General features: G+C 29.5%; 1 protein-coding gene across 1 annotated transcript; it reads left to right on the top strand.

The window, feature by feature from the left end:
- The first annotated feature begins 7,085 nt into the window (after positions 1-7,085).
- On the top strand, positions 7,086-9,341 carry LOC117927735 (WAT1-related protein At5g07050). Its single transcript, XM_034847393.1, has 7 exons — positions 7,086-7,372; positions 7,468-7,530; positions 7,653-7,769; positions 7,899-8,145; positions 8,260-8,421; positions 8,510-8,661; positions 8,902-9,341. Exons 1-7 carry the CDS (start codon positions 7,170-7,172, stop codon positions 9,167-9,169), a joined length of 1,212 nt encoding a protein of 403 aa, XP_034703284.1. The 5' UTR covers positions 7,086-7,169; the 3' UTR covers positions 9,170-9,341.
- Positions 9,342-25,297: the final 15,956 nt, after the last annotated feature.

Here is a 25,297-nt window from a genome sequence, read left to right as displayed (position 1 = left end):
GTTTTATTTTTAATAATTCTGCATGTTTATATAATTATTTTTTAAAACAACTCTTAAAAAAAGATAAAAACAGTAAAAAATAACTAAAAAGATGTTTTCCGAAAACATTATATTTTCTATTCATAAAAAAGTAAAATAGTTTTTTTATTATCAAACGTATTTTTTTGATTTATTTTTTTGGAGAATAGAAAATTGTTCTCAAAAATAGTTCTCAAACATACTCCAACTCTTTTATTTTTTATTTTTGGCTTCATTTTAACAAAATGCCCTAAGTTTTTTTTTTAATTATTATTATAAAAATAACATTTTCTAAAAACATACTCCAAATATTTTTTTGATTTTTTTTTTAAGAATAAAAAATTGTTCTAAAAAATAGTTGTCAAACATACTCCAACTCTTCCATTTTTTTTTTTTTTTGCTTCATTTTAACAAAAACGCCCTAAGTTTTTTTTTTTTTTTTATTATTATAAAAATAATGTTTTCTTGCTAGATTTATGTAAATACTTGAAATAATAAAAAGTATTTATATAAAAAATAAGTTACTTTTCAATCAAAACAACACTTAGATTCATAGATTTGAAAATTATTTAATCTATTTTAACCAATTAATTTTTGTAGTAATATATAGGTACCTAATAGAAGTTATAGACTCTAGACGGGAAGACCCAATAAAATGATATTTCTTACAATCTTGTGTACACGCATCAACTACATACAAACTTTAAATATCAAAGCTTCACGGTATCAATATCAATAATGGGTGTGATATTGATTTCAACACACATTTTACTGATTTGATAATAGTTCAAAATAATTGTCCTTTAAGGATATGAGTGCTCAATAAGTCGGTAATTGATGCTTCCAACTTATGTGGATAGAAACCTAGATGAAGTTGCTTTTCGTATAAGACAATAATGATCGTGCCTGTTTATCTTTTATTTTTCCTTTTTGAAACTTTTCAAGACCACCAAATATTTTCACTTTTAATGCATTCATCAACACAATAGAACATGACACTTTTTATCCGGTTCTCCAACAAGCCAATAATAATGAATAATCCCAACTTATATGGATGTAAACCTAGGTGAAAAGTGAGTTTTGGCGGTGATTTTAGAAAACATTTTTAATATTTTAAAATTTTTTTAAGTATTAAAAAAATTAGAAATGCTTCCTAAAATTATTATCAAACGTATTTGAAGAATTCATTTGATAATGATTTTAAGAAATATTTTTAATCTAAAAATATATTTTTTTCTTCTTTTCTTTAATTAGGAGTCATTTTTTGTCGTATGATTTAAAAATAGTTTTTTATTTTTAAAAATAGAAACTTGTTTTTAATTTTTTTTTAACATTATTTGGTCGTTATTCTCTACAAACAATTTTTAAAAACAAAGTAAAATAGCGAATAATTTTTAGAGAACAAGTAGAGTTGTTTTTACCAGTTTTTAAAAACAAGTTTTAGAACATATGACCAAATGAATCTTATAGGTATTTGATAAATACTTTTAAAATTTTTAAAAATTATTTATAATATGGAAAAATCACTTGTTATGTTTTTTAGAGAAGCATTTTGATTGGTGATTCTCTTAAAAAAACTTTCACATAAAAATATTTTTACTAAAAATATTTTGAGTAAAAATATTATCAAACACATTCGAAGATATTTGTCCTAAGTAATAAGTAAACCTAATATTAAATAATTTATTCTTTTATATTATTCTAATTAATATTTTTAATCTTACACGCAACGAGAGTCATTGGCCTTCATCCTAGTACTTTGGTTAAAGCTCTTTATTTTGAAAAAAAAAAAAAAAAAATCATTATTTGATGTATGCAAAATTTGTTCCTCTAGAGTATAAATGTTGCATGACATTATAAGGGAAGCCGAATTCAAAGTTGTACCATTAACCTCCTGTTTTCCTTTTCCATGGGTCAAAAGGAAGGTTGTCACAGGGGTATTAAATCCACTACAATTGGTTTGTTGACTGTCTCTGCATAAAAGCTTACGTTGTGAGGCAGGCTTTTGAGCCAATTGACCCCACCATGTCTTCTGCTGCACTCCCACTCTATCATCTCTTTTTACACGCTCAGGTGGTCAAAGCCAATTATATACTTCACCTTTCAACTTTACTAAAATCTATGTTTCACTACTTATAATGCTAGCAATAAGTGTATTTACCACATTAACTTCACATGTCATTGTCTTGAATAATAGCAATCATGCCTCTCAAATTATCAACCTTATTACTCTAACAAATGAGTTATGAAGTACTAAGTTTAGTTTCATAATAAAAACTTTGAAAATTCCCTTAATTAAAATAGCCTTTAATAATCTAAATACAACATTGTGATTTAAAAATAGTTTTTTGTTTTTAAAAATAAAAAATTATTTAATTTTTTTTAATACTATTTAGTCGCTATTATTTGAAAACAATTTTTAAAAATTAAATGAAAAAAATAATTTTCAAAGAATAAATATGAGTTGTTTTCACCTGTTTTAAAAATTAAAGAAAAATGTGAATTCGTTTTGTTATGTTTTCTGAAACTTATTTTTAAAAATAAAAATAAGTTTTAGAAACATGACTAAACTGCCCTAATTCTTTTTACTTATTAAAATATCTAAAATTAAATTCAAGCCTCGGTAGAATAGGTTTCCTTGGGAATAATTTTTTGTTTTTGTTTTTAATTAGAAGTTAAAGCTGAAGATAAAAGCATAATTTTTTAAAATGTAATATTGATATAATAAAAGTGTTATTAAGTATAAAAGAAATTATCATACAAAATAAAATAGTCTTATCAAAAAATAATATTTTTTCTTATTTTCATATTAATCCTTTTTTCAAGTCACAAACTATTTGAATAAAATTAATAAAGAAAAAACATAAATGTTTATATTGAAGTTAAAAAATATTTTACTTCTGACGGGGCAATTTTTAATACATATATAAAATTTTTGTCACTTATGAAGAATGTGGGTCTTAACCTAATAGTAAGTCTTTCAAAAGCCCATCCAAGCAAGACCTAAATTATACCAATAAGTCTTTTCATTTACATATTCACATATTAAAAATTATAATTTAGTACAAAAATTATTACTACTCTAGTTAGCTAGGAGTCTTATTAAATATCTTCCAATGTTTTTGCAGTCAACCGACACCCGATGTATTAATTAAGATAATAAGTAACGCTAGAAACGACTTGGATTTTTATGTTATATTTATGTAACGATTAGAAACAATAAAAAATTTAATTTAAAAAAAAAAAAATAGAAAAAGAAAAATGATGATGTGAGGGTAGACCTGCTCATGACTTTTGACCCCAGGCAATGCAAGTTCCCACGTCATGTCCCAAATTAAGCTATAATGTGTGTTGAGTCTGCAAGCATACATATTTTTCTGCCATAATTTCTTGTTTCCATGAAACGAGGCCTACTCATACTCATAGTGACTGACATGATATTTTTCCACTTTCATCTCTCCCTCTTTATTTATTCCATAGATTGATATATAATCTTCATATATATATATATATATATATATATATATATATATATATATATATATATATATATATTATTTTTCATATTGTTTTGAAAAAAAAAAAAATGATGTATATACACATATGTATAGCCTTTTTAGTGTCCTTTTGTATTAAGAAAATGTTTAATATGTGAAATATAAAATGTTAGGTTATGTTTGGTTTTAGAAAATTTGGGGGAAAATATGAGAAAAAGACGATAAAAAAGAAAAGTAGGAGGAAAAAAAAGTGAAAGCAAATTATTAGAACTTGGTGATTCGAATTCTATTTGATTTGAACCGAAAAGGTTGCGGTGTAACATATGTGGTAAAGGTATAATTGTGAGATTTTTTGGGGTGTCAATGGTGGACTACGGTATTAGGCCCTGCAATATGGTTCTACTTTGTTAATTACTCTCGTGCATATATATATATATATATATGTATATATATATATATATATATATATATATATATAGTTTTAGGGTGTAGCTGCTCGCAACTCTCCCCTCTTGTATCAATCTTTAGATATAGTAGATTTCTTTCTCCTTTGTCCGTGGTTTTTCCCGTATAGAGTTTTTCATGTAAATCTATGTATTTTAATTTTTTTTATTTTTTAATTACTTATTCTTATGTAACAAAAATAAAAGATAAATTTAAAATCAATTAATTATTTTAATTTTTATTTTAAATTCATTTAATTTATTTAACTCTTTTATATAAAAATTAAATAATTTTAAAATATATAAGTTTCTTATTGTTTTTAATTATATTCGACTCTATTTGGAATTCTCCATGGTAAAACCAATCATAAGAAAATCATTTTCCTTAAAAATTTTCTTTTATTTTCTTAATATTTTCCGATAACCAAATATAGTTTTAGGTAAAAAATTTATTAAACAAATTAATCAATTTAAAAATAATTTGATTCATCTCTTGCTCAACTTTGAATTGTTTGTAGGTCAATATGCTTATTTCTCTCATTGAGAGTTCATAATATTTGCTTAATACTTAAATAATATGAAATGATTTGATTCATGATTCCCTATCATGGTCATGAAAGGTTCTAAAAAAATCATGCATTTTGAAAAAAATAAAAGTATAATATAGAGAATTCTATTGCTTTTAGTTTTTTAGGATTTTAGAAAACGACCAAGATTAAAAAAATTTAAAGAATTCTCTAGGTGTTTGATTTATAAGAGTTTGGAGATCAGAAAGTGGACAGACTTAGGATAGAAAGAAAGTTCCTATTTGTAGAAATGTGACAATTTTTTATTTCTTATTGCTATTATTGTTGCTCTTTGGACTAATCTCATTTATGGAAAAGGAAAAGAAGCTAAAAAGCTAAATTAATTTTCTTTACCTTATTTGACATAAAACTAGAAAGAGGCTTGGGCTTAGTATAAGTATGAAATTAAAATAAGATTTTGACTATAATTTTAAAAGATGAGTTTTTCAGTGGTTTTTAAATGAGATGATTAAGGGTCTATTTGCTAACCATTTTAAAAAACAATTTTAAAAATTGGTTTTTGAGAACAATTTTCAAAAATTGTTCAAAAACCTAAAATGTTTTTAATATTTTTAAAAATAATTTTTTTATGTGTACTGTTTTAGTTTTAATAATTTTAAATATTTGTATAATTATTTTTTAAAATAGTCATCAAAAAATAAGTGAAACAACTAAAAAATATTATATGAAAACATCATATTTTCTGTTATTAAATAACAGAAAATAGAAAATAATATTTGATAGTCAAATGAATTTTTCAAGTTTTTTGTTTTAGAAAATAGAAAATTGTTTGAAAAAAAATTGTCAAACAGATCCTAAAGCTTTATATCATAATCATTGTAATCATAAGTTGAAGTTACAAGACCTACATACTATAAGAAGGATAATTTAAGAGTAATAATGTTATTTGCGTCAAGCTTAGGTTGGTTTTAAGATGAGATGGTAAAGACCCTTGGATGATTTGTTCAACTTTTCTTCCTTAAAGCTTTAAGCACAATGTTCAATCATAACTTAAGTAACTTCATAGCACAACAGTAATTATGATGATGATAAACATTTTTATTTAAGATATAGATCAAGAAGGGGAGCTGAATGGAAATGGCATGTAGACAATTAAAATTTCATTTGGTTAACACTAATACAAGCAAGATTGTTTTAGTACTTGTAATGCCATTCAAAATTTTATTGGATCAGAATCCCCTTACACCACCGATATTATCATAATTCTACTAGGAATTAATCTCATTTGTATGTTACTTCATGTCAGGTGGAAGTCCATCTTTTTATATACAATTAATATTTATCTTCATGGTTTATATAAATTCTATAACAATACTTTTGTATTTTATCTTATATTGAGAACAAAAAAATTGATGAAAAATAAGGTTTTTGGGTTACCTTATGAAATGCTCAAGAATTCTAATTGGTTGTTTTACTAACCAATTTTTTTTTGCCTCGAGTCATGAATGAAACTATAGATACATAAATTATTCGTTTCTCACAATACAAGAGCCCAAGAAATGTCCAAGAGCCATACTATGGGTTACCTTATGAAATGCCCAAGATGTTTTTGCCTAAGAAAACACCTTTATTTTCATAGAGAAAAATAATAAAAACTTCGAAAAATGACTTTTTTAGAAAGAAAAATATGTGTTTTTTTGTATTCAAAGAGAGAAAAAAGAAAAAGTATTTCTCACTGGTGTTTTTAAGGAAGAGACGAGTCACTTATATGAGAGAGAGGCAAAAAGTTTTTTTATTTAATAATAGCAATTTCTAGGTAGTTTTAAAATTCTAAGAAACTGTTTCCCTTATTTCTCCCACTTGACACTCAAACCAATTTCAACAATAATAAATCCCTAATTGTCATCAAAATGGGAGTGAATATTATTAAATTAAAATCAAAATATACTCCTTACTCTTTTTAAGGTGTTTTTAGTGTGTAGGAATAAAAATAAAGTAAAAACGAAAATCAAACATAAGGAATCAAAATTCTATCATGAATTTTAGTTTCTCATTTAAATTTAAATCCAAACCCAATATTAAATAAAGGATGAAATGAAATTTTAATTGACATTCCTTATTCTAGCATTAATTCCAAACACAACCTAAGAATAATATTAAAATTTTAAATAATTTCTATTTACTTTTTGTAATATACTAATTAAATTTAAAACAAATATGTATATATCTATATATATATATATATAAAGGATAATCCAAAGACAAAGCATAATTAGTACTCTTCATTCCACAATCCAACAATATTATTATTATTATTATTTATTGTATTTGGTTGAATATCCTGAAGGTGATGGGGTAATTAAAAGCAATTTGGATTTGATGAGTGATCACTCACAAATTTGGTGACATAGCTGATGCCCTTACCACTATAATAATAAAGGAGTAAAATCCCCACTCCTTTCCACTCTGATTGCTGCCACTTGGAATCCACTAGCATCACCAGAACAATTCTCACCTTCCCACTCTCATTTTTTGCAACACCCAGTTCCCTCCTTTTTCCCTATAAATTGGATTCCTCTTGCCTTCTTTTTCCTAGGCTCAAACCTCAGGTCCTCATCCACCCACATTAGTTTCTTCTTCCTCCTGCCCAGCCCACACTTTCTTTCATTTTCTTTCCCAAGAAAATGGAATTGAAGAGATGCTGTGGCGGCTTTTTACACTCCAGCAAACCCTACTTGGCCATGATCTCCCTGCAGTTTGGATATGCAGGGATGAATATTATCACTAAGGTTTCTCTCAACCATGGGATGAGCCACTATGTTCTGGTGGTTTACAGGCATGCCTTTGCCACTGCCGTGATTGCGCCTTTTGCTATCTTCCTTGAGAGGTACATTACATGAACTGAAATCAGAAAAAATAGCTTTTCTTGGATCAGTTCCCTCGGAAATTTATTGATTCTTTCATGTTTTTTTTTTATTCCAGGAAGGCGCAACCAAAGATAACATTCCGCGTTTTCATGCAAATATTTGTTTTGGCTCTTCTTGGGTTAGTCTCCTTAAATTTTTTTCCTTTTCTTTTTCATGCATTATTGCAAATATGCAGACACGTCAATCAAGCTCTTGCCTAGATATTCAATCTGATCAAAGCAAGTTTGTTTGGATTGATAGGCCTGTGATCGACCAGAACTTTTATTATGCTGGTTTGAAGCTGACTTCCCCGACCTTCTCATGCGCAATGAGCAACATGCTTCCGGCCATGACATTCGTCATGGCGGTCATATTCCGGTACGATTATCAATCTCAATATATAATCATCATCGTCATGATCGCTGTGATCATTTTATTTTTCGGGGTTTGGTGTATTGATCACATGGGCTAATTTGGTAACATGTTTGACATGATGGAATTGAAAAGAATGGAGAAAATAGACATGAAGAGAGTAAGGTGCCAAGCAAAGGTTGTTGGGACTACTGTGACAGTGGCTGGGGCAATGGTGATGACCTTGTACAAGGGACCCATCATGGAGATGGTGTGGACTAAGCACATCCATACTCCCAAATCGGTGGGTTCGGGCACCACTTCTACCGACAAAGACTGGTTCATGGGGTCAATCTTCGTCATCATTGCAACACTTGCCTGGGCTTCTTTGTTCGTTTTACAGGTAATTTAATTGGTTAACAAGTATGGGACCAGAAGATAAAAGAAGAAAAACAAGCTGTACATGTTTGATTTCCCATAGATTTAACTTTATTTGTTCTGTTTCATTGATCACCAGGCGCAAGCATTGAAGACATACAAGCACCATCAGCTCTCTCTCACTACCCTTATTTGCTTTATTGGCACTCTACAAGCCATTGCTGTCACCTTTGTTATGGAACATAAAACCTCTGTTTGGACAATTGGCTGGGACATGAATCTCCTTGCAGCTGCCTATGCGGTATCTCTCTCTCTCTCTCTCTCTCTCTCTCTCTCTCTCTCTCTCTCTCTCTTTTTCTCTGAATATATGTTTATTTTTCCATGTGTAGGGTATTGTGACATCAAGTATTTCATACTATGTCCAAGGATTGGTGATAAAGTCAAGAGGCCCTGTGTTTGCTACTGCTTTTAGCCCTTTGATGATGATCATTGTAGCCATCATGGGCTCCTTCATCCTCGCAGAAAAGATATTCCTTGGAGGGTATAATTTTGGCTTCTCTTGTTTATCTCATTTTAGCTTCTCCTCCACTACAGAATCCTAATCTACAATGAAATTCCCCATTCCCAGTACTAGAATCTTTAATGAATTATGAACCACCCCTCCCACTAATAGGTTTAGGAATCTTCCAAGTATTTTCCCATTTTGTCCAATGATTTTTTGCTGTTAATCGACCTCTGTACTGATCATATAAAGCTTTTTCGCTTGTCATCATGGCTGCAGTGTTCTTGGGGCCATCTTGATTGTTGCTGGCCTTTACTCAGTTCTATGGGGAAAGTACAAGGAGAACTTGGAGAAGAAGCAGGAGGAGGAGATACCCGAAGCCATAAAAGGCGCTCAGGGCAACAGCAATGGGCTGTCTATAATCGAAGACATCCAAACAAATGATATTGAAATGCAGAAAGCAGAAGCTAAGAAGCTCTCTTCTGTCGCCATTAGCATGCCAATTCCAGAACCTCCTATGAAGGCAGACCAAGACCCAAAAGCCTAATCACAGTGGAAGCTTTTTTGTCTTTCCATCTTTTCTTTTTTTTTTTTTTCCCTTTTTCTTTTCTGAATTATGAAAGAGTTATGGGGCTTTGCTGTGCTATATGCATGTAAGTTAATATACTAAAAGGCTTTGACCGTGGAATTAAAATGAATCCCAGAATCTCTTTTCTCAATTGGGTTGGTGTCATTTCACTGAATTATTAGTTTTCCCATATTACACGTGACTGAGTTGCTGACGCCTGATGCAGATTCCACTCAGAGTCCCAGTAGTTGACTTTTTTTGGTTTTTTGGCCACTTGGGTCCCTTCTTGTTTATGTTGTGGAATCTCAATGCACCTATAGACTATACAGAGATTTGCATCCGATGCCACATTCCCTTGCCGAATTCTAGTAGCTAACCATGCGGAAAAGGAAAGAACAGACAACATAGCACGCCTTTGATTCCTACATAGATTTGGCAAATATTACATGGGTAACTTAGAGAACAAATAGAATTTAATCTGACGTCATTGATCATTTGTCAGGTAGTGAAACTATGGCAATATATTTTGATAAATAAAAAAATAAAAAAAATAATTTAGTTTTTTTAGTGGGATAAGTGGGCAATCCCATCAACAAAAATTTGTAGTTTTAGTGGGTGTAAAGATACGTTGATGTCATTCCAAGTGTTTTGAGTAACCCTTGTGCATTTGTTGGATTAGGCTTCAAAATGAGGGGATGGATCAAAGATATTCCCCTTGTAGGAGGAGTGGCTTTGGGAAAGATTTCCTTTTTCTTTTTCTGGTTTAGGTGATGAGTTTAGCCATGGGATCACAGCAGTGTGAGTTTTAATGATTCCAATGGCTTAATATGGAATAAACGCTCAATAAAAATGATGCCCATCCCTGTTATGTGCTATTCAGTCGGTGTGCTATTCAGTCGGTGCCATGTATGTGTACAAATATTCCAAAAGTAGAAGTAACGGTTTCAATGTGTCTTACATAGATTTATAAGACAGATATCAGAGAGTCAGTATCTGATAATCAGGATAAGTAAATAACGTAGATGAAGGGCATGGTTAATCAACAAAAGTGGTGGTTATCTTCCTTTTGAGTTCATGGGAGTATGCATACAATCTATAATATATCACACACCCAAGAAATTTTCATCTTAATGTAATTTCATAAGATATTGGAGCTCAATTGACTTACTTTAGTTGAGTGTTGAGTTAACTTCACAATTGGATTCTAATGAAGCCGATATTCCTCTGTGTTCCAATAGTCCTGGCTCGAGCTTATAGTCGTATGGTTTGTTGGCATAAAAGTTTGAATAGAGAAATAATTATTTAGGTGCATAAGATGTTTAATAAAAGAGTAAGGTTGCATAGAAATTTATGATTAATTAATTTTTTTTATTGAGCTAATTATAGAAAAACCTTTATAAAATAGTACTCTTGAAACCAAGAGAAATTATCTTAGCAAAGTTATTAATTTATCAATAAATGAATAATTTATTAATTTATTGACAAATAGATATATATTTATTAATTTATAAAGAGTGTTATATTTCTATAGTATAGTATTTGTATATGTATGACTTATAAATCTAAATATAATGAATATGGTAAAAAGTTAAAATATAGAAACCTAAGAGACTCTAAAAATAAGATATAGTCATTAATTGTAAAAAATAATAATAAAAACTTCTAAAAGAATGAGATGTGATAATTTGAAGGTTTCAAATATGCGGTAATTTGAAGAAAGAGTGAATTGAGAAAATAGAAGTTATAAAAAGTTACTCAATGCTATATATATATATATATATATATATATATATATATATATATATATATATACACATACATACTTATACTTTATCAATTATTAATTTATATTTCCTTGGCACATTATAGCTAATTAATTAATTAGAACCTAGTGAATTAAATTAAGTGATTCACATTGGGCTAAAGTCACTTAAACCCATAGGAGAATCTACATAAACTCCATAGGTTTTAGGGTTAAACTCTTGCTTTCAAACTAGTAGTCTCCCAAATACCTATTCTCCTGATTTCTCTCCTCATAAGGTTTGTAGTCACTTTACACATATGTCAATGATCAAAGAAAGAGCCAATAGTTGAAAGATTGTGTGATTTTTAAGATCTTTGCATTCATTAGAGGAGGATCTTGGAACATCTAGATTAAAGATATGATTTTTTATTTTTATAGCACCTAGATCTAAGTTTTGTTACTTTCATTGCATTTTGATCTAGTAGCCTTAGAATATAGAGAGTATACCCTTAGGATAGAACCTTTGAAAATATGACATGATATAATAAACTTTTGGATTTTATTATTCATTAATAAATTTCAAATTCACTTTTATCTATCCCCATTCCATACCTTATACTTTGTAATCATTCTTACCTGCATTTATTGTATTGTACATAATTTGTGTGCATTAAGAGTAACATGGAAAATCCAAGTCATGGGTCCTTTGTCACAGTCGATTCATGAGTCTAAGCAACCCATCAAAGGCTATAGTAGTCATTAAATTCTAACTAAAGGGATGATTAGTCTTGGAAATCGGGATGAATTTCTCATGGTGAGTGTACTAGTATGTATGGTTACACATTAGACATGACCTATGGTAAGTCATGACTTAAAGCTATTAAGTAGTTATGACTTCACCAAATTGCTTTATTGTATTGTCTTTCAACCTTGAGAGACTATTAAGTTTGTGCTAAAATTACTAATAGCTTTAACCTACAAGTGAGATCATAAGTTGATCATATATTCCCTATGGATTGGGTCATTATTGATGGAAACAAAAAATAATAGGTATTCTCAATAGAAGCAGTATGATATTTCATGGGATTGAGATAAAGTATTCTATTGGGTGATCCTAAAGAGGTGTGTTCATGTAAACTATGGTCATAATGGTTCCTTAAGTGGAACTTGACATAAGCTATTGGATATCTAAGATATGTTAGTTGAACGCATAATAGAAGGATTTGTAACTCAAGGATAGTATAGGTAGTCTTAAAAAGTTTATAACTTTCACCTTATTGGACTATGGATACCAGTTTATGGGGAGAGTGAATGCCATGTATAGCAAGTCACAAATTGGAGCACATACTACCCTATGTGTTGTTATTTACATAATGTATTATAGTGCAATTAATTTTTTGTTGTAAGATGTTGAATCAACTTCAAAATTGGATTTTGAGGGAGCCAATACTATCCTATGGGTCCTAGTGGTCCCCGCTCAAACTCATATACCTTGATGACATGGTTTATGAGGGTTGGATTGACTTTATGTTCACTTTTATGCGTAATGACGTTTTGGTAATTACACAAGATTGCATAGGAGTTAGTGAACAAAGTCTCTAGATTGAGTTAATTGATTAATTAGATGGTTGTATTAGGTTAATTAATCAATTAAGACCCATTTTGAGTTAGATTAAATGATATAAGCCTTTGGTGGGCTCAAGTCACTTAAGTCTAATTACGGAACCCTATAAATTACCCCTTAAGGGTTAGGGTTTTCAGGAGAGCTGTCTTCCACCTCTAGAACAAGAGAGAGTCATAACCTCCACCCTCCATTCTTTCTCACCAATTGAGTGTTGAGATTAAGAAAGAGCCATCAGACAGAAGATCTTGTTTATATAAGAATTCTAAAGGATTCAATCTTCATCTACATTGAAAGGTAGATTAGGGAACGTTCAAATATAAGGTAATGTTTTCTAATGCACATTCAAATTCCTATTATTGTTTTAAAATGCATTTTTTTCTACGGTGCATAGGATTTAGAAAATAGTAGGAAGATCTACATGTACCTAACCTAATCATAGGATAAAGAATGGAGAGGTCCAAGTTTCCTTACAATTGGTATCATAGCCATAGGTTAGTAAAAGCATGTTAGAACCTTTATAAGATGTGTTAACCTTGGTTTTACAGGGTTTTTTTTTTCATCCCATAGCCCCAAGGATGAATGTATGTGTGTTTTACATTGTGATATTTTAATATGATGATCAAAATTATGATTATTGTTGTTGGGATTATTTTTATTATTTTCTAGCAAGGTTATAATCCCAATAAGAGGCATGGGATTTTGTTTTTGTGTAAAAATTCATTTTTTATTCATAAATTGATATGTAAACTCCAAATCTTTAGAGTATAGGTTTTTTTTTAAAAATTTTATTTTATGTAAAAACCCAAGTTTTTATCTTTCTATGTAACCCTTGGAAAGCATGGAAGCAATCTAGGTCATCATGAGGTTGTCTTACACATTACCCTATCGGAAAAATGAGGTTTTTAGAGAAAACGACTATAGGAGATTCAAAAAACTTGCTTTTAGTTTTTGAAAAACTATAGAAGCTTGAGGAATAGGATTAGCGCTCGAGCGCTTCAATCGATTAAGTAGTGTTTCCAATAGTGGTAAGCTATATCCAATGCCTGAAGCCTTTCACATGCGATAGAAGTTGTTTCTAGTGTTTATGGTGGCTCATTTGTTAGGTTTAGGGTTCCTAAGGGTGTTTTGGTCATTTATAAATTTCACTAACCCTAATTATGTTGTAGGTACAATTTTGCATTTTTGGATTTAGGAAATCCAATTATTTGGGTTACCAAATTAGCATCAAGATCCCTAAGCCCATGGGATTCACTTTTATTTTATTTCCTTTATGATTATATTTTATTATATGGTATGTTAAAATTTTAGAAAATATCTAAATTTTTTTTTCTAAAATTGGAAATTTTGGATCTTCTTAAAAGAATAAATTTTTATGAGGATTTTCCTTCATGTATTTATTTAAGGAATTGGTTGTTGGTATACTGAATTTTAGATTTCTTTTGAAGCTTTCTTATTAGTATAGATTAAGTGGTTCTCCAAGCTCTCCCCTCCAGAGAGGAGGAGGACAACATCTAATGGTAGTCCTCCAGGGGCTCCCCCTTCCCCAAGAAAAGAAGGACTATGATTGGAAATGAAAATTCAAGGATAAGGAATTTGAGGATAATTCAAGTAATAAATAAAAGTTTTGAAAATTCTCATGATGAATAATTCATTTTAAGAAGGTTACCAAAATTATCTTAAAGTCTCTCTTACAAAATATTAAGTAAGAGCGAACCATAGGTGCTACAACCTCTAAGATTAAGTTCATCTTGATTTTGGTCTTATCGCCATCCTAAAGATGGAGTAACTCAACGAATAAAGGGATATGAACTATCCTTATGGATGATAATATACATATTTGTAGTGGGAGTGGTCATTCCTAAAGATGAAACTCTTCACTCAACAACATTGTTGTCAAGGATATAGAAGGCAAAACAAGACACAACTCATAAAATAGGGACCAAAACCAAGAAAGTTCAATAGTAATATTGTCAAAACCATGAAAGTTCAATAGTAATATTGTTAAAGCTGAAAATTATAACTTTGTACCACTAAGGGATACAACATGCTATTTGGACAAAGACTAACAAATCAAGTTATCTTCAAGGACGCAAAATCATTCAATATTGCATTAATCATTAGGATAAGTTGCCTAATCTATTAGGGTAAAGTTCTTAAAAGTATGAAATGATATAAAAGAATAAATTTTCATTAGTAATTTTATATACTATGATTTTTGTCTCCACTTTTCTATCAATGATTACATTATTAAGCATTCAAGTTGTATCACTTGCATTGTACATAACTAGGGTATATTAGGAGTTGCACAGAAGTTCTAAGTCATGGGTTCCTCGCAAGATGATAAGTTATTCACAAGATGATAATGATCAAAAGGCGATGGATTTAGTCACTAAGTTAAATATCATAATGGTATCTAAACTATGGTATATCAGCTCAATTTTCAATCAATTACTTATCAAAATAAATCTACTTTCTTATGAAAATAAATAAAACAATATTTATAAGTTTTTTGGCATCTCAACTAATTGAATTTAACCATGCAACAAGTGAAATATAGCTATGATTTGTATTAGAGGGAATCATGTACATACAAAGTCCACAACCAGTAGAGATAACTTCAAGTCAACACAATAATAAATAAAAAAAAGGTAACATTTAGTTAATGTATTAAATAGTCCTCTCACTACTCGAATGAACCATATTTAAGTTATATGTTAATTTTATTGTTAAAATGTCCATATAGTAAGCTCAATATATGGGCATATATGTTCACACACACCATACACACATAAGTTTACATATGCATGTGCACATTTGTATAATGCAATAGGGCTTGAATGCTATGGTGCAAATCTTATTGATGAGTACTAGGTTTCCATTAGTCTTAGATACCTATTTGTGAAACCAAGGTTTGGTTAATCTTGATTTTGATGATAACAAAACAAGGTTTAGAACTAATGATCATATTTCAAGTGTGATTAGACAAGACAACTTCCAAAGTGGCAATCCAAAGACAAATTAAGCCAAGGAGAAATCATGAAGAAGAAGACCACCTCAAAGAGAAGAATTTTTCAAGACCAAAGCTTCTTAAGATCTCTTTGTAAGGTTGTTGGTGCACTAGGACTTTCATGCATTTCATTATTTATTTATGCACCAAAATCATCAAAGAGTAATATTGTTTTAAATATCTTAAGAATTGGATGATTTCATGTTTTCAACTAAAACCTTGTGTTAAATGATTTTCAAACTTGTGTTAAAAGGTTTTAAGTTGAAAAAGGTTGAGTGTTGAGCCAAAAGAATGGCTCAACCGATTCAACCGGTCGACCGGTTGTGCTCGTCTTGTCGAGGACCGGTTGAGGGAGGCCAAAAAGTTTCTCTCTCTCCCAGTGGCCTTCTCTTCCCGGTCAAGGTTGAACCTCAACCGGTTGAGGTCCGGTTGAGGCCCAATGGTCAGTTTTCCTAACGGCTAGTCAACCGATCGACCCCTAGCTCGACCGGTCGAACCCCCAACGGCTAGTATGACTTTTTTATTCTATAAAAAAGCTCCAAACTTCATTGTTTCACAAGCTAAACCCTCCCAAATCATTCTTGATTATATTTGAGCCTTGGAAGAGTGTTTTTTAGTGCACCATTGTTTCATAACTTGCATATCTTTAGTGCACCATTCAATGCTAGTTTTTCTTGTATCTTTGAACCTAAAGTTCTATTACTAGGATTTTGAGAGATCATTATTTGTATATCTTTGTGAGGAATTTTCTCAAGTGAGGGGTATCACTTGAGAGGTTGTTCAAGAGAGTGATATCTCTTGAAGAAGTGTAAAGGGTTCTTGGAGCCAAAAGTCCAAGAGGGTGAATTGGAACCATAATCCAATTGTAAAGAGATTGGAAGCTTGGTTGAAGCTTCAAGATAGTGGAACCCTCACTCGGTTAGGAGGTTGAGGAGAGTGGACGTAGGCAAGGAAGTGCCGAACCACTATAAACTCTCGTGTTTGCACTCTCTCTTCCCTAACTCTTTTAAATTATATGCAATTGTGTTTATTTTGTTTATTATATATTTGCATATAATTGTCTCTTATTTTTGCATAGTTTAAATTTGTGAAAAAGAGACCATCACCCTATTTACCTCCTCCCCCCTCCCTCTAGGGTGATTACCATAGTTTGGATTAGCCTCAAATTTCTAACACTATTTTTATTGTTTGTAACAAAATGACCTATGCAATCCCATGATATTATGACATTCAATATTAGTTAGAATCATACATGGAATATCCTTTCCTCATCAAAATTCCAACCCAATTGTGATACTACAAATATTCAAAGATCATTTGTTAACCTTTATTCAAATCGAGATCATGCCTTTTATTAACAACTTTGAAATCTATGTCTTCAAATTTAGGTCATCAATTAGTCATTCTTTACTTACCATAAAATCATGAGACTATATAACCATAAAATTTGGTGGCTAGGAAAAAACTTAAAAGATGAAGTCACACCCCTACCCAATCTCTAAAGTCTAACCATCCATCCTATCATTCAAACCATGACCAATAAATAAATATTAATGTTAAAAAAAACCTCCATAAAAAAATTGAGGTTTGATTAAATGAATTATCAAAGTGTAGAAGATCATTAGAAGTTTGATTAAATTAATCATCAAAGTAGAAAAGATCATCTGAGGTTGTTGTAGGTCAAAGTTTTGAAAGGGAGACTATAATATTAGAGGTTTGAGAGCTCTTTTTCAAGGACTCTTAAAGCAAGAGAAAGACATACCTTCCAATCCACTTTGATGATTCATTCAATCAAACCTCAATATATGAACTCTAGCCATCTCTCATATCATTCCAAAGCCAAACCCCAATATTAATGTCAACAAAAAAGATCATTAAAGGTTTGATGGAATGAATCATCATAGTGGAGAATATCATCTAAGGTTGTTGTAGGTGAGGGTTTTGAAAGGATTGAAAGGAATTAGGACTACGAAGGGTTGAAGTTGAACAAATAAGACTTCATATATTAACCTTATTTTTAAAGTGACACTTTTTTATGAACTTGTTCTAAAAAATTATCTTGATCTAATAAATTAGTATCACATTTAATATGACATTAATTATTCCATGCATTACACCTTATCTACAACCAATTTTATGACTTATGTTGCCATTTTTAAAAAATATTCTCACCATAATTGATAACAACATTCTAGCTTGTTTTTCTTGTAGTATAGAAGTTGTTATCAACAAAAGGCCTTGTTGGCCAAGCCACATGAAATCTCATGTACCTAATTCCATTGATCTTTGTTGTTGCACTATGTGATATTAAAGCTTTTACTAGGATAACACCACATATAAGAGTTATTGGGCACTAGCATAACATAAATTATAAGAGTTTGGTATTTAGCTAACGAAACATCAAAATTAGGTTTAAATAAATTCAAAGACTAGATTCAAAGAACTCTTGTTGTTTTAAGGTAAGCTTTCTCCACTCTTAAGTTTTCTCAAGAATGTCATGAAAACTTGGTATCCCCCCATTTATAGGGATTGAGAACAATATATTTAGATAATTTTCAACATTTTAAATTACTATTCCTTAATTAATACATGAGAAGATCTAAAAGACTGATTTGGATAATATCAAACATTTTGAAATATTGTTCTATGATTAAAACTAATATTTAATGATATTTAGAGATACATAATTGAACAATTTTCAACCATAAAGGATAACTTGTATTTTTCTTTTATAAGCTCATATGATAGTAAGTACTTTCTAATTGCAAAATATATATATATATATATATATATATAATATGTCTTGTGTTATATGTTCTATGACATATAATATGTTTTTATTTGGTCACTAATAGATCATTCCATTTTGCTATTTTCTTCACGATGCACGCAACAATATATAAGTACTTAACTTTTTAATATTCTACAAACTTGTTAGGGCTTTTTATGTTCCCTTGAATTTTTTTTAAGCATGTTCAAGTCATAACCATTGCTACTACTTATTTTCTTGAATTATGGGGCACGAATAGTTCACATGACTTTGATCAAATGTTGCTAACTACTAATACTTAACTATCATCAAATAGATATTTGTATCAAGTGAGTCATCACTTTAATTAATTTACATCAACTTATGTCAACTATGACTTAACCTTGATCTAATTAGATAGGAATGTTGCACTTCATAATAGATAGATATAAAACAAATTTAGAGATTCTCCTTTTTGTGGTGGATAAAAAGAATTGATATAATTAATGGAAGACTTTGATCACTATCCTTTTTTATAGTTGATAAAATAGGAATTCAAAAATCAAAGATTTTTGTGCTTCCAAAAAATGAAATGTGTTTGGAGGCTATTTTTTTTAGTCTCAAAGAATTTAATAACCATATATCCTCAAAACAAAACATGTTTAAGAAGAATTTGACAAAAAAAAAGAGTTTGTATTCAACAAAATTTCATATGAAAATGGGAATTAGTAAGTTTCTCTTAAATATTTGGAAGTTTATCATGAGAAATTTATGATAAATCGACAATTTCTCTTCGGTTTTTCAAGAAAGAAAGAAAAAAAAAAGGTCAATATGGCAACTTCATCCATTCCTAATTATATATTTTTAAAAAAATTGTATTTAATGACTTAAGATAGTATCACTATCGATATAAATATAGGTACTTAATTCCTTGAATATTAAAAATGAAGTCTCCTTCATAAAAAGAAAACAATTCAAAATTTTGAAGAAAAAAAAATGTCCACCTAAGATTAGCCAAAATAATTTACTAAGTGGTGACTCTTGGAAAAGTCCGATGATTAGATATTGAGTAGCTAATAAAAATTAAGTACTTCATAAAAAATTTAGTGCATTCACTTCAATCATAAATAACAAATGCATTATTTCTTTCAATTTGCTTTTTGTTATTTTAATTTACATTTTTTTTTTGTTATTGTGGAGAAAAAACCCTAAATTTTTAATTAGTTTATTAAACATTTTGTTAAATTTTTTTAAGACTTTGCTAAAATAAACTAATGAAATGATTGAATTTTTTAATCAAACCTCAATTTTTATTTATAAAATTCTTTTTAAAACCTTTTCTTATTCTATTTTTAAATATTATTGAAATTAGTAAATAATTGTGTTTATAAATTTTTTTAATAAAAATTTCAACTAAAATTTTCAAAACCTTTTAATACAATTATTATTATTAATTTATTGAAATTAATAAAACATACATATAATTCTAATTTTGAAATGGTTTTTAATAAAATTTTGTTTTTTTTTTTAATATTTTGTTTATTTGCAATTCACATCTAAATCACTAATAGGAAATATACATGTAGTTTATCCATATATTATTTTCTACCAATGTTTTACTATAATTACTAATTTCATAAATAATGTGTGTTCTTAATATGGTTTATCTTTCATAATTTTATTTAAATTTTTTTATATTTATCATTGTACAAAATTCAAAGAATAAATTTTTTATATATTTAGTATTTATTTTTACAATTATATTTATTATTTGTACACTTTATATTATTAAGTATTGTCATTATATATATATAATTTTAGGGTGTTGATTCGATACCTATCAAACTTGCAATATCGATTATTGAAAATATATAGTGAAATCTATATAATTAGATAAAGATACGTATAAGCAAATGATTGATATCAAAATACAAAAGATGAGATCATGGTGCAAAATGATTGAACACAAGTTGGATAAAAAGTGATAGAAATCAAATTATATATATGGCATATTGTAATTAGCCTCAATTCTGTTTAGGTGTCGACTCAATACTATATAACGGGTAATAGATTTTTTATCTTTTCTTTTCAAGTTTTACTCAAATTTTTCATACTACTATAATTATTTCTCTCACTTTCTTATTGAAATTTCCGTTAATATCAATATTTTCGTTAATTTAATTTTCATAAAATTGGTTCATTAATATTTTCATCATAATTGATATTTTCATTATTATGAAATTGACAATTTATATTAAGGATAATTTTCTTAACCTCCCTTCAGGTTTTGTTTAAATACACTTAGTTCTCACAGGTTTAAAATTTCATCGCGTCTCCCTTATTCTTCTTATATGATCTCTAACTCAAAATAAGGGAGGTATTTGATAAAATTTTAAATTAATGATGACTAATTATATTTAGCTAAAACTTTAAAGTATATTAATATAGTGTGAATCCAAGAATGGATTAAATGCAATGTCCTTACTCCTCACTAAGGGTGATGAGAATGAAAAGATACCCACCATAGAAAATTCCATATATACGATCGAATATTAAATCAAAGAATGAATTCCTTACACATATCATATCTTAGTTCCCAAAAGTTATATAGTTTGGTGAGGAATTCCCTCTGAAAAACATAGAGCATGATTCATATGATATCATGGTTTCCAGCATACTTCAAGTGGCCAAGTTGTCTTGTACTGTCAAGGAAGAATATATATATTTGTATACGTAGCTACACTCCTTTGTCTCTTTGAACCTCTTTGAGCTAGTTTTCACTTTGAACTAATTCACGACTGATTGACAAGCTTGTTGATTCTTGTGTGTAGGATCAACTTAATTTTCTGGGTAAGAGAAAATAGTAGAAGAAAAATTAAGAAGAGAGGGAATAATTTTCCTTTTTCTTGAATGAATGCCTTCTACTTAAATTAAATAAGTTGGTAGCGTGGGAAATATGGGTTACTTTCAATGTTAGTGGAGAGACTCAGCTTGTAAGTACTTATCCCCAGAGAAAATATAATATAAAAGAGCATATCAACCTTGATACTTAGACCTTGATACACTTCGCTTTCTGTGTATCCAAACACCCCCACTGAGATGGAATATTCTCCTCCCTCTTGCCCCAGATGAGATTCGAGTATATGTACGAACCCTTTTTCATCATCTATATTCCCACACGTAATCTCCATTAAAATTGCACCCATCAAGGATTCTAGGCTGCATATACCTCAACTCAACTTGCCATTTCCCCCATCCTTGTGAACATGACACTACGAAAATCTGGTTAGTTTCCAACATGTTCATCCATCAGTGGAGTCCCTCATCATTTTATTGTTATTATTATTATTATTATTATTATTATTATGATATTGATTGAAGAAAATAAATTAAAAAAAGCTTTACTTCAATAGGGCCAAGTTGGAGACACCATGGCATATATAGTGCAGGTCATATTCATCATCAAATGGATAAATCATGATGTATGCATATTTAAATAATCAGATTTTTAAGATAATGAATACAGCATGTAAGCCACTTGAAGCAGCTAGCCTTAATCTGCATGGAAAATCACTATAGAAAATCAAGTGTGATTGATCGATTCCCCACATAAAGTTATACATATTTTTTATGTATGTTGCTTGCTCCTACTAGCCATTGTTTTACTTGAAGGAGACATTCATTAATAAGATAAATTCTTATGGGCTTTGATTGCTTTGATTAATTAATGAAGGTATTGTATTATTTTCTATGCTTAGCTTTGTGATATTCGAAGAAGTTTCCGATAACGAAGATTACAGAATAATTAAAGACAATTGGAGGAAAATGTATGTGTTTAATTTATACTGTAGATAGGGATTAATGAGGGAATGAGAATAAGAACCACTTTGTTAATTTGCTCATACATTCTTCCACTACCATATTTAAATAAGTATAATGACATAATGAGACATTTAGTTAGGTGGGAGAATGACTTTATTACACCTGAAGTTTGTGTTCTTCCTACATTCTTTCCACTATAAATGATATTTTATCAGATTTGTTATAACGTTTGAAGATATGGAAAATAATGGACTCTCTCTCTCTCTCATGTATTATAAGAAATGAGGTCATTGGAAATCAATGAAACTTGAGAGAGTATCCAAGGCCTTTTGTACTTAGCAATTCTTTTTGAGTTATTCAATTAGTCTCTCTAATCACAATGCACTAAGTCCTTTTTATCTTTATTTTGTCAAAAATTATATCATACCATACAATATCTCTCTCTCTCTCATGTATAATAAGAAATGAGGTCATTGGAAATCAATGAAACTTGAGAGAGTATCCGAGGCCTTTTGTACTTAGCAAATCTTTTTGAGTTATTCAATTAGTCTCTCTAATCACAATGCACTAAGTCCTTTCTTTCTCTCTCTCTCTCTCTCTCTCTCTCATGTATTATAAGAAATGAGGTCATTGGAAATCAATGAAACTTGAGAGAGTATCCAAGGCCTTTTGTACTTAGCAATTCTTTTTGAGTTATTCAATCAGTCTCTCTAATCACAATGCACTAAGTCCTTTTTATTTTTATTTTGTCAAAACTTATATCATACCATACAATATTTTTAGGGGAAAAAAATTGGAAATTGTTTTTAAAACAGTTTTTGAATTGAAAGAACATGTTGGTAATTTTTTTATTGCAAATATTTTTTTTAAGGGCTTGTCTATTAAAAAAATGAGATATTTTCGAGTATTTTTATAAAAAAATATTTTAAAAAACAATCAAAGATATCTTTGTCTATCTAAAAATGGGAAAATGAGGAAAAATGGGATTTGACTCATTAATTAAAAAATACATAGAAAAAAGAACATCAACTTTTATAAATTAATTTTATCTTCGTCTATTTAAAAATTTTTAAAATACATTCACTTTTTCACAAAACAGATGTTATTTTTTGAAATACTATTTTAATTGACAATATTAAATAAAAGTAAATAAAAATATTTAAAATATCTAGAATCTTCATAAAATATAAGTTGAATCTTTCATATTTGAATTTTCAAACAAAATTTTATTATAAAAATTAATTAAAAAAATTCAAAATGGTTCTAAAAACTATTTTTTAAAAGTAATATTTAAAAATTGTTTTAAAAACATTAACAAATAAATGCTTCATTTTCTCATTTAGGGTACTCAAAAGAAACCTCTCATATATGTTATACTATTTAAAAGGGGTATGAGAGGTCATATAATAAAAAGAGATCCCCCATCTTCATATACTCCGAAAGGGGTGCTTTCACACATGTATTATATGATTTTCCAAAGGGGATGAAGGGTTGTATAAAGTAATGAGAGAACCCTAATTTCATAGTACTCCAAAAAAAAAAAGCTACTATCTTACTCCTACTTTATCCATATAGCTAGTAGCATGGCATCCCCTAGGGGAGCCCGGTAGGAAACCTTTACCATCATTTTCCTTAGTATCATTTTATATAAGAGAGAACCCTCAAGTTGAAGACTCCCAAGCACCCTTTTGAAGTATTATATACATATTTTTTGGTTCTTCTCTTGAGTACTAGAGACTCTAATAATTGAAAAAATTCCATGTAGAGAGCAGATAAGAGTGGTTTGTTAATGGACTTGGTTGCTAATTGTGTTGGATTACCAATAACTTTTGCAACCCAAATAATATTTGAGGAAGGAAAGAAAAAGCAACCAATGGTGGATGGAGATAATGGGTGTGACCAGGCACACTACTTCCAACCCAAATTCTCTTGGATTGTGTCATGTTTCTCTTTTGACAACATAAGCATGGAGGAGAAAATGAAATATCATGTATGATGATGATGCCCTCTAGATTTGGGGCTAAAACCATCAACCATATTTTACCTAATATTTGCTTTCTTATGTCACTCTAGTATATTCACTTTATGTTCATCATTATGTAAAAGAAAATTTTGAAATAGAAAACATACATAAACAAAAATAAAAAGGGCTTGTTGGAATTCAAGATGGTTTTATTTGTGGTTGTTATATTTCATATCGGATATAAGAGAAAATTCTTAAATTAAATAAGTATAAACTCCTCTTAATTTTGTAAACGTGTTTTTAAAGTCAAGAACATCCTTTAAACTTAGAACGGATAATATTTACACAATCGGGAGCGGGTTATTATAATTGTGTTTCATAATCAAATTCGTTTAATAAATATACTATCCATTTAAATTATTATTATAAAATACATATTATAAGGATTTACAAAAGGATTTTACATAGAATCGTCTACCTAAAAGTTATAAGGTAGATAATTATTTTTTTTATAATATTCTGAGTAGCAATTAAAAATATGAAAAATACTTTCAAAACATTAACATAAATGTGTGTGCTTTCATAAAGAATATAAGCCCAAAAAAAACTGTTTTTTATAAAATAAAATAAAAATGTTCCAAAAAATAAGTGAGATTTGTTCTTAAAAAATATTCTTTGAGAACTTTCCCAAACAAACCCTAAGTGCTTCTACTCAGCCATCAATGGAATTTTTTTCTTTTCAGTTATGATAAAGAAAAGAAACAAATGTTAATAGCCGAAGGTTTGAGGTGGACTGTAATGGATTTGGGCCCATAGATGGCTCCCATTCATAGTTATGGGTAAGAACTTTTTGGCCTCATTGTGAAATGCACTTGCAAAGTGGGAACAAAGTTGGGAGAATTTTTTTTGTGAAACGCACTTTTGAAGTGGAAGCAAAAGCTCTGAGAATTTTTAGGGTAAATGTTAGAAAGACAGACGTCTGTGATTAGCATGCCAGAGCCCTTTAGGAAAAAGTCTGAGAGATATCTCACTGGGAGGTTTTGACCATTCAGAGTCGTCTAATTCATACAGAGGAAAACTTAAGTCTTCAGTGTGAAATGCACCTTCAAAGTGGGAACCAAGTTCTGGGAATTTTCATGTGAAAAGCACTTTTTGAAGTGGGAAACCAAAAAAAAAAAAGAGGGGGGCGGGGGGGTGG

Source organism: Vitis riparia, chromosome 13 (genome assembly GCF_004353265.1).
Source record: "Vitis riparia cultivar Riparia Gloire de Montpellier isolate 1030 chromosome 13, EGFV_Vit.rip_1.0, whole genome shotgun sequence".
In the NCBI taxonomy this organism is placed as follows: domain Eukaryota; kingdom Viridiplantae; phylum Streptophyta; class Magnoliopsida; order Vitales; family Vitaceae; genus Vitis; species Vitis riparia.
Note: the sequence above shows the minus strand (reverse complement) of the source record. Positions and strands in the feature narration are given on the sequence as shown.

Bases quoted from the DNA above. Each gene is read 5' to 3' on its own strand.
- LOC117927735 (XM_034847393.1), top strand. From the start codon at position 7,170: ATGGAATTGAAGAGATGCTGTGGCGGCTTTTTACACTCCAGCAAACCC. The intron at 8,146-8,259 runs GTAATTTAATTG...ATTGATCACCAG, and splicing joins CTTCTTTGTTCGTTTTACAG to GCGCAAGCATTGAAGACATA. The intron at 8,422-8,509 runs GTATCTCTCTCT...TTCCATGTGTAG, and splicing joins TCCTTGCAGCTGCCTATGCG to GGTATTGTGACATCAAGTAT.